Below are 15,108 nucleotides of genomic sequence, written 5' to 3'. Positions count from 1 at the left end.
CTTGTCTGACTGCCACAGGGAGGCAGGCCCCACAGCTTCTGGCCCCGGCGGTGCAGGAGCTGGTAGGTTTGAGTGCACCAGTCAGGGAACGCTGCACCCCCAGCGTGAGCGAGATTGGATTGTACAGATAATCTGACCAGCAACCAGAAGCTTCTAGAAGGAGAGTTGGGTCCTGTCAGCTGAGAGGTGTTGGGGTGTGCTGGGTCCTGACAGGGAGGAACCTCCAATGACAGGGGTCTGCCTCACGGCACGTCCTCGGCTTGAGTGCTGCGCATTTGGTGCGGAGGAGACCTTATTCACCATAGCAGAGCGCTGTAGTGCTCTGTGGAGCTGGAGGCTGCAGCAGGAAGGGTTTGGTTTTCAATGCATTCACCTTTTGTGAATGGTGAAAACCCAGTGTGATGGAGTGCAAAGCAAGCGGTGGCCTTCCACCCGTCCTACCCTGAACACACCCCACCCAGTAGCTCAGTGGTACCAGTGCAAGAGACCCCAGCTGAACCTTGGTACTGCAGCGTGCAGCCAAGCTGAAGCTAAAAGCCAGCATCACATAAGTTGTTAGGCTCTGTTCCATGTGTGTGGTGTCTCTTTGCTGCCACATTCAAAAATGGTGAGGAGAAACGGCCTGCAGAGACCTGAGGCATCCCTGCAGGGGTGGCTAGGTGCATGAAATGTTTGCTGTGAAGAGCATGTCCACTAAACTAACGAAAATCATGTCCTCTTTAACAGAGAAAAACCTTCTCTGCTGTCTATGGCCTGGACAAGGTGCAGAGCAGTGGTGTACACTGGTCAGCATGGCTTTCCATAAGCAAAGTGCCCCGTGCAGGGATATAGTATTTACAAATTACGTGTGCAGACTTTACAGCATCCTTCTAGAGGTAGCAGAACAAAAACAAAAGGGAAAAGAAATTGCACACAGTTGTCTCTGGGCTGTGGTTGTATTGGCTGTTTGGTGGATTTGGATTAAAAGTTCTGGAGAACGCATGAAAAATAACCTAGAGTCTAATCAGTTTATTCCCAATGATTTACCAAGATTTTAATTATATGCTTGTGTAATTATGTTTTGTATGACAGATCTTCAGCTCTATTCTCTTTGTAATAGAGTCTAAACATAGCCTAAAATAACTATAAATGTCATCAGAAACAACGGTTTCAGTATGAACAAGGAAAGGCTATTGGCTTTTTGGAGGTCACTCATCTGGACATTCATCCAGACTGTTTCTTCTTTTTAATGTTTACTGAATATTTAATGATACTTATACACACAGTGTTTTTCTACGTGCTTATTTAAAAGTGAGCAGTATTTCGTGAAGATGTAGGAATGCAATAGCAATAGGAAAGCCTTGGCGTTATATGCTCATCAAATAATGAAGCATTTTTTTTCTGGACTGTAAGCAATTCAATTATTTTCTTTCTGGAATAAATTAAGTAAAGCTTATTGAGTCCAATCGGCCCTTGTTTCTAGGGAATTGTAGTTCAATTTCATTTTTAATTAGATTGAATGTTGTGAATTTCTTAGCAGTGGTAAGCAAGATCTGGCAATAAAATATGCACTCAATTTGTATTAAAAGTTCCTAAAATCTAGTGCAGGGAACTGGCAATATATCTGGCTTATGTTTAATCGTCCAAGTACACTATTGTGAAAAATTTATTTTTTAAAAGTGGCTGATGTGTAACTAATTACTTTTCTCTGATAAAACTGTATTGAAGATGAGCAGACAGCAAACAGGAAAAAGTATGGGACAAAACGTTCAGTTCGCTTTAAGCTTAATACCATATTTAAGTCCACATTGTTAAAAATACTGTTGTGCAAGGACTGCAGGATTAAAGCAAACTGCTTTTGGCTTTGGAGATGGTGGGGGGGAAAAAATCTCAAGAGGATTTTCAACTCTGGCTTCTGTCTTAGGGGCTAGTGGACGACAGGCTGAATTGTGCTTGGGAGCTCTCAATCCACACTGAGATCTGCTAATTTATAGTAGCTCTGTTTTATTCAACACTTTATTCCTTCTCTTCGTGTGAATTGCTCCCATCTTAGCACCAGAGAAACTGCTGTTCTTTGCATGTCTGCTGTGATTCCAAATACTCATTGCCCGTCTTGCTTTTATTTGCTTTCCTTTTTCTTTTGTTTTGTAGTTATATAGCATCTTATCCATGTTCATACAATGTTGATGGACTTCTATGTGAAATTTGGGTGCTCTAATAGTGCCATTCCTTAGACAAGGACAGTTTTGAGCTGAACAGGAAAAACACATTTCTTTCATCATCCCCTTGGAGTCAGCCATTAAACTGGTTATGTCCTCCATCTCATTTACTATCCTAATACACTGCCTTGAGAATGGATCAGCAAAAGCTAAAACTTCATGGGGTGGTATTTTGCCTCTAAATTATTTTCACCATTGCTCCTGGACCTCTGACGGGAAATGTAGCAGCATGATTAAACATGGAGTAGTATTCAAAAATTAAGCTGAAGCCAAAATGGACCTTTGTTACCTTACTTGTTAGAAATACGGAAGTTGGAAGAGTTGTATAAAAATGTAGATGCGTATCCTTTTTTTTTCTTAGAGTCTTGATTGTGGTACCATTGTATCTTCCAAGTAGCCTGTATTATCGTAGGTAATTGAGAGGACAGTGGCATCTAATTAAATCTGCAGTATGTGAAGTCGTATTTTTCTACTCAAGCAATCTGTTTCAGAAATAGAAATACATTGTCAGTGAGGTCTTCCAACAGTTTAAATGGCCCTTTACCCTTGCTTGGTAATTTTACTTACTGCCAATTAGTAAAATGAGATGGGATTTCCATTCAGAGCCTCATGATTTTAATTGGAACTTCAGTAGAAAAGAATAATTAATAACTTGTAGCCTGTCCAGCTAGTAAAGCTGTGTCTCAGATTAATGAACCACGTCTTCTGCACATTGCTCTATGAATCGAAAAATGCACTAGTTAAAAACTGGTTAGTTATTTCTCTAATTAATGTTGATCATTGCACTGAAATATAATTACAATAGGAGATACAGCTCCTGGTAATATGTATGAATAAGTTTGATTTTAAACAGAGAGTAGTTTAAACAACTTCGGGAAAAATCGAAGCATGTGTGAGGTTCTTCTGGATGCTTATAAAAAGTTAAAGCCGAGAAATGCTAACCTCCTTTTTTATAAGATACATTTCTCCTCAGTGCTTATTTTGAAGGAGCTATTGATTCTTGGAAACGACTCTAAGAGTTATTTGAATATTACACAATTGTATTATTCCAACTATAAACACCATACTCCTAATGTGCACATAATGATGAACTTACTTTAAATTAAAATTAAAATTAATTAAATTAAAATTAAAATTAATATTTTGATCAGTCAGAATTTTGTCATAGATTGAATTGTGACTTTTTTTTCAAAATTCCTCAGAATGTTTTGCCTCCCGCATTTCACATATTTATCATTTCCTGACTGTTAACCTTTGTAAGAAAATCTCTTCCGCTAGAAAACTTTCTCTTCTGTAATACATCACAGGTTCATATATGTTGTTTTTCATATTTGTGTTATTTTCTCTCTTATTCTGAAACATGGTTGTATAGTGTATATGGAAATATGTGAGAACTAAATCAAAGAGGAATCTTACCTGTATGGAATGGATTTATATTGTTTTATTTACTGATACTTTGTAAGCGTTATGTAATGACTGAAAACCTGTAGGCTTGTGTAATACAGCTGAAAGCAGAATTAGATCTAATAAGAAAATGTCAGAGGATTCATCTTGAACATAATGTTGAGGAGAAGTAAAATGTGGCAAAAGGGAACCTATAGTAAAATGAAGAGATCTGTTCCATGTTTTTCCAGCACCAGTTTGCTTTATCGCATGCTGAAAAACTCTAATCAGTGTATATACAAACTGCGAAGTGCACTTGAAAGATGCTGTATTTTAAATTAGCTTTTCCAGATATAGTGGTAGCGCTGCGTCCTTTGAATAAGGGTAGAATTGTCTGTGATGCCAAAGTCAGTTGTTATACGGCATCGTAAGGCAGTATGGCCAGCACTCATCTGCATTATCCTACATAATGTGTCCTTTGAAGAAAGACCAGGGTGTTCCGTGGGTCGGTGAACAGGATTTTCACAGCTTTGTTTGTCAAGGTTGGATTTTGTGGTGTCTACTTTGCGGTCTAAGTTTCTGTAGTCTTTTCCATCAGTCACTCTTATGATTTCATACAGCTTTCCCTGTTCCATTAAGGAGTGAGCTCCAACTTTTATTAATACCTTCTTAGCGTGGTGCATTAGCAGGGTCTGCCTCTCCTCTACTCAGTATCCCATTTTCTGTGAATTTGCGGGAATATGCTGAGATAGCTCGTCATGTGAAACAAGTCTTCTGTGCCAACTAATGAGTTGTTCAGTCATTACTGTCATTCAAGACTCATAAATGGACAAGCATAGAAGGCAGACTAAAGACATACAGGGAAATATTTATGAGGAATGGGGCTGATGTTATACCCTATAAAGCACATTCATTGCAACTTTTTAGGGGAGGGATAAAGGTGGTAAAGAGAACTTTCACCAAAAAACAGAGGAAGACAAACCACTGATACTGCTGATACTGTAAATGTCTGCACTTATAACACCATGACTGATTGCAGAGAGCGTTTCACAGAGGTAGAGAGCTGTCAACTAACAGTTGTACAGCAAGGTTCTCGCATAGTTTGGCCTGATTTTGGCACCATTATAATGGGAAGAATTGCTAGTAATGAGGAGCTATTTTCACACGTAGTTGGTTGGTTAGTATAATCCAGTTACCTGCATCATCATCTTTTTTTTTTTCCTGATGTATTCCTAATCATCATTAACCATCTTGAGTAAAATAAAGACTTCCAAAATCACTAGCCACTACTTAAAACGAATGTCTTTTCACTGCCTCAAACACATCATCTTTAAAAAGTGATTTAAGGATGCCTTACCAGGTGTATAATTTACAAGGCTGATCCATCCCCAGTAACATGGCAGAGCCTTTGATAAAGCAGCAAGTGTTTCATACTAGATTAAACTGAGTCCAGAACGTTTATGGGGCATTTTAATAAGCTGGATTGAAATAGTTACTTTTTTAACGTGACTCTAAAGCCTTGTATAAAAAGGAGGATTTAAGCAGCCATAGACAACAAAGGGGTTATCCCTGGGCACCAGCGTCTGATTTATCTTCAAGCGTTCTGATGTTTCCATTTTATTCTGAGATGTTTGTAGCTTTGGGAGAGGGAGGAGGCATACAACCAACACTGTCGGGGCAAATTCTGCTGTTAGTTCTTTCTACAATCTAAAATAATCCTTTGCTTTGAGTAGTTGTATAACAGTTTGCCTGAAAGATTTCATCTACAATCTTTAGCTATGTAAAAAATGCAGCATCTTCAGTTTTTACGGTGTTGACTTATTTAAGATGAAAATGGAAAGAACAGTAAGTGTTTCTTGTTGGCATAGCTGTGGTATCACTGTTGGAAAGTTAAAAAGCAGCAATTATAGCTGAACTCTGAAAGCTGTTTTATAATCTCACATGTACAACAACTTCTCACTAGAGATTGTAGCCATGGCAACATTGGTTGCTGCATTTTGTGAATAACTGTAGTTACCTTCTCTGAGTGAAAAAGGAATTCAACAGTGATTTTTATTAACTACAAAGTTTAAAAAGACATATATTTAACTGCATAAGTTTTTTCCTATTTTCTGTGCTATTAAAGTAAGACTAGAGATGCATAAAAGGATGATGGATATGGATACTTGAAAGGAAAAGGCAATTGATATTTTCAATCCTGACCATTGTATCATTTAACTACAATGCATTTTCCTCCTCTTGTTGTGTCCCTACCCTTTTTAATGCGCTATCAAATTCTGGCTGAATATCTGAACGTGAAGGGGGAACAGCACGATACAATAAACTGACCTACCATTTTGGAAAATCGTAAAGCATTTAATACGTTTTTAACCTTTTAAAAAATCTCTGCTAATTGCATTCTCTCTTTGCACACTTGCATTTATCTCAACAGGGTTCTCTCAAAGTGACTATCCCTTTTCATCTAGGCATTGTTTATTTAAATAAAATACATAGGATTATGCAAGATTCACCAGTTCACTCGTGTGTGTTTATCTGAATTCAGGCTTATAGTGTGGAAGTCCTGGCTAATTGCAGTATTAGATATGTTTCCTTAGAGATGACAAAAAGCAGGCTGCTACTTTTATGCATTTTTTGTCTCAACTTTCAAGAAAAGCAGAACTCAACATGAAATGCTTTTGAGGCTTAAACCAAATGCTATATATTCATGTAATTTGCATACTTGTAAAGCCAAAAATAGCTATGCATAAACATTTCTTAAAATCTATAGCTAGGAGATAAATTGAATATATATATATATATACACACACACACGCATTCAGGAAAAAAAAAAAGAACAGTCTAAAAGAAGGAGAAGGCAATTGAATTGGGAAATGGAGGTATAGTAACAAGAGCTCAGGTTCCTACAGAATCTGAGCTGTGTAGTTCGGAAACACACTTGCAGTCATTCCTCAGGCTTCATGGTAGCCGTTTGGAAAGTCATCAGTAGAGCATAGTGAATAGTAAGATAATCCTTAAAAGCCAGCATTACCTCTGTCTGAGGAATTAATGTAGTTCTGTGCCATTGTTGTAGTCTTCAGTCAATTCCAAATATGCAGAGCATTACAGAGAGCATTCCTTTTGTATCATGGGGATATTTGCCACATTACAATTCAATTTCATCTGATTCAGAATAAAATCCTTTTATTTTTCAGTTCCCTATGAAAGGGAAAGCCTGAGTTGTTTTCAGTCAAAATTGATCTATAGGCTGCTGCAAGCTTTGGTGCTTGGATGCTTTTGTCCTTGACTTTGGCAAAGTTTGACTGGTTTGCTGCACCAGATCTATAGATTTTCAGAAAGGCTAATTACCATTACCAACTCAAGCTGTGATGTTCTAATGAAACAGAATAAAAGGTCTGTCTGACAGGAGGCAGACTCCAAGGTTTGGGTAAGCTAGACTATTTCATTTTTTTTAATGGCCTGTAAACTCCTTGTGTTTTCTCTTTTTGTTGGAGAGAGGCTGTGTCCAGAAATCCTATACAAGACTGATGTCAATGTCCTTGAAGAAGTAAACTAACCAGCAATGTCATACTTCTAGTAGTATGGAAAATTGGGAAGAGTTATTCAAGATGTGTTAAAGAGATTAGTTTGAACACTGGGACGTTTTCAAGATTATATTTATATCACATGAAAGTATATCAGGATTGTAAGCCTAAGCAAATGTCCAAGGATTAGGGAGAAAGATGTCTCCACTCATATCTCTTTGTGTAGCTAGCCTAGTCCTGGCCAATACCTCACCTGAATTTAATCTCTAGTACACCAACCTTGTCTGACAGTATCACAATAAAAGAGGTAAAGATGCAAATCAGTTGCAAATCTCAAATGCAATTGTTAGTGCTGTGTTTCCTCAACATGCTACACGTCATTTATAAGTAGGAGTTATTTGTGTTATTAGGCTTTGAAATTATCTTTTGGCATGACCTGGGAAAGATGACCGTGATTCAGTCTTTGTTGGGTTTTGATTTTTTTCGAGGGGTATCTGATTTATTTATATCATAAGCAGTTTGGAACTGGACTGAATCTCTTTGTCTAGAGCATCTAGAGTGAGAGCCTGATGCATGATAAAGCCCCTATCTCAACAGTAATGAAAACAATAATGTGTTCTGACATTTTTTCCTAAAAGCCACTAATGTTGTTTTATTCCCTCAGCTTTCTTTGTTAGAAGACGCAGGATTTGGTGGTGTTCTTCTTTACGTTGATCCTTGTGATTTACCAAAGACTACAGATCTTGCTGATAAAGCTTTTATGGTTTCCTTGAACAGTGGAGGAGATCCATCAACACCTGGCTATGCCAGTATTGGTAAGTACTGTATAAGGCATATTCAGTCAATGGACATTTTAATTCTGCACAGATCATAAGCATGGGAGTTATAACACTAGATCAAATCCTGCCAGAACTGGAGACCCAGAGTAAGGGAGCACTGTGTAATGCAGCACAGCTCAAATGGTAGAATCCAGTCTCAGAAGTCCTTTACTCCAAATTCTTGGCGCAAAGTCTGTTTTCTAAGTAATTTATTGTGTCGCTATATGTATTTGTGTTTCCACACAGTATGCCATTACTCCTGCCTGCTTATTCTTACCCCCATGAAAAAAAGAGCTGTGGGTTACTAATGGTAATACTGGTGGTTTCTGAGCAGGTTCCGTTGGACGTGTTCTGAAAGAACACTGGAAGAAGTATTCTTCCCTTCATTTTGTCTTACTCTTTCATGGTATTGGTAATGGAAACTTCTGGTCAATAGGTGCAAGAGCAATATAAAATGAAATGTATATTTGAAAAGATTTAAGACCGATGTTTATAATATATTTGTGCCATTACCACCTTGAGAAGTTATGTTGTTGTCTCACTTCTGCCTGGACTCAGTTATCAGTTCTGTTAATTATTTTCCTCTAAATAAATGTACTTTTGAATTATGCAAAAAATAAACTGATTTTTAAGAATTAATATAGTTGTTTTTTAACTATTCAAGGGTGGAGGTTTTTGTTTGATTTTTTTTTAAGCAATACTAACAATAAAGAGGCCACCTATTTGACTTGTATGCTCTGCTCTAATTTCCATTCTAGCAGTTTAGTGGATGTGTGTTCTGCCTGTCTGCTACCTTTTCAGCTTTACAGCCTTTTTTACTATCTAACTATTTGGAAATGTATTAAGCGGCAGTCTGAGTTTGTGACAAGGCTTCATCAAGAATATTTGGTCCAGTTACTAGCTCAGACATCTAAAGTCTGACCTGAATTGGCACTAAATCAGCTGAGGCAACGCTGAGATACTTCATGACTAGAATGGCAGAAAATAGAAATATTTGCCTGGTTGTCAAAGAAGGGTGTTAGCTATTCACAGCATGAATGCCTTGACAGCTCAGTGGGAAAGAAATTGCACATTTTCTCAGTGTCTCTGTGTACCTGACCCAGTGTTCTTAAAAGTGCCCTGGGAGCTACAGAGGTAAATATAACACTCTTCAAGCTTTATTCTTGCTCATTTCATGGAGCTATTTGAAAAACAGTTTGTTGTTTATCTGTCTGGCTGACTCCTTAATGTTTTATTTACCCTACATGAAAAGAAAAAGCTAATTAAAACATATACACCAACATGAAGATGCCACTTGTGTCTAAACATTATGCATTGGTTTGTTGTCAGTAAATGATCTCATTGACTGCATGAATTCCAGTCTCTAGTTTGAGAAAAAGAGGCTTGATTACATGGAAAATGGTGATATCTGTATGTGCATTAACGGTTTTCACTAGAATCGTTAGCATGGCTTATCTGTGATTTTAAATCTCTGATCACCATTCATAAGCAGGAATAGGCTATCATGTTCCTAAAATCATTTATGTTTTGGTCATTGAATGCAATGATGTGCTGGAAAAAGCTCAAAGGAACACTTGGGGAAACTTTTTTTTTCTTTTTTTTTTTTTTACTGTTTGGTCACTGGAAGGTAGATCAGATGGAAGTAATTTCTGTGTTTCTGATGGTGGTTTTTCTTCTCTGGGGACACTGAATAAATTTGGTTAGAGGTAACTTACGCCTGGGACAAATACAAGGAAGCGTGGAGCACAGACTTTTGCCTGAGGGATGTGATTGCATATAAGGTAGTTAAACAGACAACATGTAATGTAAAAGTGCCAGATACCCAGGGTTACCCATATCACTTTGATTCACAGACTGTAACATGCACTACAAGAGATTTTATTGGAATCTCCTGCTTAAGTTATTGGCACATCTTTGGTACCATCTGCACTTCACACATTGCCAAAATAACTGTTACTATTACAATCTTGGGGACTGCTCTAACACCATTCTCCCTTTTACAAGGAAGTGCCTAGTGATATAAGCAATCCCAAGGTAGTGGTTGAGATAATCTTTGTGATAATCATCAGTTTTCTAAATAATGATAGTAAATAAACAGTTTGTATTAGGTGAATAAAATGTATGAGACATGTATTTCCATGGTGCTGCTTTCTGATTCTCAAATTCTTTTAGTCTGAAAACAAATCTCTCTGTGGCTTCAGAATATTGGAGTACTTCAGACATTTTCCTAGAAAAAAAAAAAAAAAAAAAACCTTCAAAACCTTCTTTGGGAAATGATAAAGCTTAGAGATCTCTTCTCAAAGTTGAGAACATTTTAAAATGGGGTTTATGTTATAATTCAGAGAGGACTTTAGAGCTTTCATCATTTAGTTCAAATCTTCTGTTTTGTGAAGATAAAATGCTGTGCTTCTCTATATGAATTATTTTAGAAGGTACAGAAATAGCTTGAGGGTGGGTTTGGATTCCTACTATCTATGAGTGGAATGATTTTTGATCTCTGTTTAATAAACAGAAAACAGTACTGATATGAAAAGGAAAGTTAAACGTGCTTATGTAAAAGATTTTGCAGCCTTATTTGATAATTTGATTTTTCTGCTCTTAAGACTCTCCCCATCCTATGTCATATCAAACCTAAAACAATCCCATGAGCATTTGTTTGCATCATTTTCTCTTCCTGATTCTGATTTCTCAAGATTTGGATCTGCCCTTGCTAGAAATCTTTCTTCTGTTTTGCTGCTTTTGAAATGAAACTGATCAAGTAGTTGAGACTCAAGGAATTAAGGATATGCGACTAAGAAGCTTGAGAGGGTGGTAGGAAACTCAAGTGGCAAAAAGTATCCAGAAAACAAAGTTTAGAACAGCGTAAAGCTTGTGTGACTTCCCCCACTTACTTTTTTTTTTTTTTTCTTTCCCATTTTGGCTTCCTGAATGTTGCACTTGCTTTCACCTACCTTTGTACGGCAGAGATGCATTAACTTTCTTCCTTTCTATATTTCAGAGCCATTTTAAGTCAAACAAGTTTCCACACAGAAAATAGCTTGGTAAACAAAAATATGCATAGATCGTATGTAAAGAGAAAAGTGTCATTGCAATGAGCTTTGAGCCCTGTCCCTGAGATAAGGTACCTCAGAATAGGAACTGTATCTGTGCCATTGTGGAATAGAAATTATTTCAGGTAAAATTCAGACAGCATCATAGAAAATGCTGTGACCTTAAAAATGTTGAAATCTAACATCTCTGAAATATAATCTTCTGCTATCAACTGGTGTTTCAAGTGTGATGTTGTTTTTAGAGAATTGCTAAGCAGAGGTTGTAACAGGAAGGCAAAGTGGTATTTTTAAAAATTGTCGTTTGGTAGTAGTCCATGCTTCAGGTCACCATGAGCAGCTAGTCGTGTGAGCAATAATACAGGGATTGGGTTAAAAAAAATGATACTGCTAAAATTGTGAATAGTGAACCTCACATTCGGGCAGGGAAACTGACACCAGCGTTAGTCAAACTTTGCCAAAAGGGTTTGACTTCAGAGGAGGGGACAAGGAATCAGCAGAGTTTTGGTCCCATACTTCTGAACGCTGCTGGGCCTTGACGGATCTTGTGCTTAAAGAGAGTCTGAGTAGTTCTCAGACTAACCTTTATTATTAAACTTTACTCCTGTAATGTAGAAATGGAAATGGCCTTGGAAATCTTTTTTTTCTTTTCTCCAAAATTTGTATTTACTTTCTGCTAGTGATGTCGGATGAATGGCGTGTGAAGCTAACGGTACAAAATGGCAGTCTGTATTCAGAGAATTAAGGATTCTGGGTTTTTTCTAGGCCAGACTGAAGCTGGGGAGAAGCAGCTGGGGAGAAAGTAAGTAAGAAAGTAAGTGAAAGAAAGCTGGGGAGAAAGTAAGTGCCCCATATTTAAATTAAGGGATGTGTGTTTGTGTGTTGATGTGTATTCTTGATCATTTCATTTTGTGACGTATTTTTGCTGGTTGTCATCACCCCCCTACGCTTTATCATTACCAACTCCACTGCTCTATCAGATACACTGTGTTATTTTCTGCATGAAAAAAAAAATCCGTGTTGGTGCAATATTGAGGTAAATCCTTAAGAAATGCTGAGTCTTGAATAGTGACCATAGTAAGTAACAATTTCAGCAGATTTTCCATATCTCCAAAACTAAGCATTCAAAAGGTACTCGAATCCACAACCTGCCTCTTGAGATCTGGAAGGATAGAACAAAACAACTAAATTTGTATTTAAATACCAAATTACATGGTCTGAATTTTGGTGGGGTTTGTTTTTGTTGTTGTTTTCTCCCTAGCTTTCAATTTGGGCTCTGTGTACTTAAAAACTGAGAAAATTAGTTGGCCATCAAGATGTTTTAGGCTCCCAGGTTTGAATGTGTGGACCTGTGTATTGTATCCCCAGATATCATTTTATCTTCTATTGAAGCTGCCTGTAATTTTAGCTTGGAGGAGGAAAAAAAAAATAATTGAAAATGCAGTGATCTTATCAATTAAAGTATTGGTAGAGACGGGGAGAAATGACTGCCAATGGCTGCAGTAGCTTGCTGGTAATATTTGCATCTTCAGACTCTTGCAAATGCTGAGCGATATGGTAATAACTCGTCTCAATTTCAAACAATTTTTTTTTTTTAAAAGTGAATTTAAGTAGTGGAATGTGCAAGTGGTAAACACCAAATTGCTTAAAAACAAACAAACAAACAACAGTTTCTTTAATGCAGAATTAGTTAAGAGGAAAACATACAGGCTAAAGACTGACGCCTCTTCTATCAGAATACATAAATCTAGTTTTCCATCCAGACTATCATCAGGATTGTGGGGCTTTTTTTAAAACTTAAGTTGGAGAAGACTCCACAGTATTTCTGACATTTCAGACAGTTTCAAACTACTGAACAGCCTTGACTCCCTACAGAATGTTTTCAAGCAAAGCCACTATGTCGCTCGTCCAACAAAAATAGCATTTTAAATGGTGTCCAGATTAAATTTTTGAAGCTCCACAACTCAAAAAGGAGATTAGCATATTTAAATCTCTTGTGCAATCATGATTAAAAATAATCCTTTCATATCTTGACTGACAGCTAGCACATCATATTTCAGCTCAACATAATTTTGTGCAAGCAAGCTATTACTTTTAGTATAAGCTTGTGAAACAGCCGACAGCGCTGTATAGCAGTAAGTCTACCCTGGTGGATTGGAATCTGCTATGACAAAAGCACGTGTCTGCAGAATCTAGCTGAAATCAGTTGTCTTTCCATGGGTTGGGAATCTGGGATGGGGCCTGGTTTTGCATCATCTAGGGGGGAATAGTGTGTGTGTGTGTGTTGAGAGGGCTCCCTTGCACTCCCATATGCAGCTTCCAGTTGTACGTGGGAGTGGTGTTAAGGAGATAATATCCATGATAGGGTATTGAGGAAATATTTTACTAAATTTGTGTGTATGGATAAGGAAAGGAATTACTTTTGTTTGCAAAGGTGGAGGGATGAATAGTTGTGCATTTGCTCATGTAGCGGTATATAACGGTATATTTTAAGAACCAGCTTAGCTCAGAACTGACTGTCAGCTAGAGGCCAATTTTATGGACCACTTGTTCTGTAGCCACTCATTAGCTACTTAACTCCCCTCTCTGTGCATTATTCTGCTTTCCCCTAATGCTCTTTCACAGCCTTTTCCAGTGACTTCATTGTGTTTTGGGTGGGGGTAGTTTGCTGTCAGGACCTGGTTGAATTTAGGTTAGGCATTCTTTCATCCAGCAGTGCCTAGCAGATGGGCAGGAAATTTTATCAGTATTTGCACATGAAATCTGTATTTATAGCAAAAACAGAAGCACAGAGAGAGCAAAACAATACACTTTTTTTTTTTCTTCTTAACTGTAGTCTATAAACACATACTTGTGCACTGCAACTGAAACACATCTCAAGTTCAGGATGACACCTCCCCACGGCAAGCAAGCAGCAGTGGTGTTGCTGGTGTTTTGGGGTCCAGAAAGGGCCTTCTTTCTGTAGGCTCCAGAACTCCAGTTCTGCAGCGGGGGAACTGGGGAGAGAAAAGTTACAGAAATCTAACATGCGCTTCAGCTCATTCTTACTTTCTCCAAGATGTCTATGTATGAAACTTAAGCCTGGCAATAGTAAATCTACCTCAGTGTCTTAGGCCTATTTTTCCCTTTTACTAATAGTTGAGTCTCATTATCACTATTGTCACGTTTCAGGTGATGTATTATATATTCTGAAAAATGATACTTGTCGATATTTAAAAATGTCTCTCTCAATATCAGGAAGGTTAGATTCAAAACTGGCTGGTAATTTTTCCATGAAGAGTTAAATTTGCTTAAAAGAAATTTTGGGAGGCAGAATGTATTTGCGAATTCAAGCTGAATTTATTATTTAGTTTTGTATGCAGAAAGGGGGATTTTAAAAGCCATTCTTTTCCCTTTTGAAAGTTAAAAAAAAATTAAATAATAATAACTTTTACCTTCTAGTAAGTTTAAAAGTTGATGAAGTATTGAAGAGAGAAAAGGTTTCAGTGATAGCATTTTTATTTTGTGTGAAATGCAAGTGTTGCAGAATGAAGCAAAGTGTATGTGTGATTTTCTTCAATGCTAAAAGTGCTGACATTTCAGTTTTGGCTGAATGTAGATCAGTGCTTTTTGCTATGTTTTTAATTATTTATTTTACTCATTAACCTGAAAAATATTTTCTGCATTGTATTCTGTTAGGTCCAATATTATTATTTTATTTTATTTTTAAATTTACCCAAATCAATTTATTTTTGTTTCAACAAGAACATTTTGAATATAATGGGTCCAATTCATTGTTACTTATACCTTTTTCCTAATGTATATGTACAAAGCAAATAAAAGTATAGGATTTGGGGATGACTATATTTTACTCACGTGTTTTGAAGATAATGCCTCAGAGTACATGGCAGGCATTTGTGGTAGGTGATACTATTTATAAATGCTGCTGTAATTGCCAGAAATACAACTGTTTCAAAATAAAATGCAGTCTGTAATCAGATTCAAGAAATAATTTTAACCATGTAGAAGCTAAAGGGAAAAATGTCAGAACTAGAGTGGCCATAAAGCAGTTTAGTAGCTCTCCTAGGAAGGTACCATAGATAATAGATATATATGTACAGATAAAGGAGTTACATTTGCTAATAAAGGTTAGTTAATAGTA

General features: G+C 37.1%; 1 protein-coding gene across 13 annotated transcripts in view; it reads left to right on the top strand.

Moving 5' to 3' along the window:
* The window catches only part of NAALADL2 (N-acetylated alpha-linked acidic dipeptidase like 2), a 439,850-nt gene that overhangs the window by 281,317 nt on the left and 143,425 nt on the right, over positions 1-15,108 (top strand). For all 13 annotated transcript variants that reach the window (XR_010833438.1, XM_067001999.1, XM_067001993.1 and 10 more), the window contains one exon: positions 7,767-7,917. Coding sequence is in view for 12 of the 13 variants with exons in the window: in XM_067001999.1 (XP_066858100.1) it covers positions 7,767-7,917 (151 nt within the window). In the remaining variant the exon portion in view is untranslated. The remainder of the gene's footprint in view (positions 1-7,766; positions 7,918-15,108) is intronic.

Source organism: Anser cygnoides, chromosome 9 (genome assembly GCF_040182565.1).
Source record: "Anser cygnoides isolate HZ-2024a breed goose chromosome 9, Taihu_goose_T2T_genome, whole genome shotgun sequence".
NCBI classification, from domain to species: Eukaryota; Metazoa; Chordata; class Aves; order Anseriformes; family Anatidae; genus Anser; species Anser cygnoides.
The sequence above is the reverse complement of the archived record's forward strand: the minus strand, read 5'-3'. Positions and strand labels throughout refer to the sequence as shown.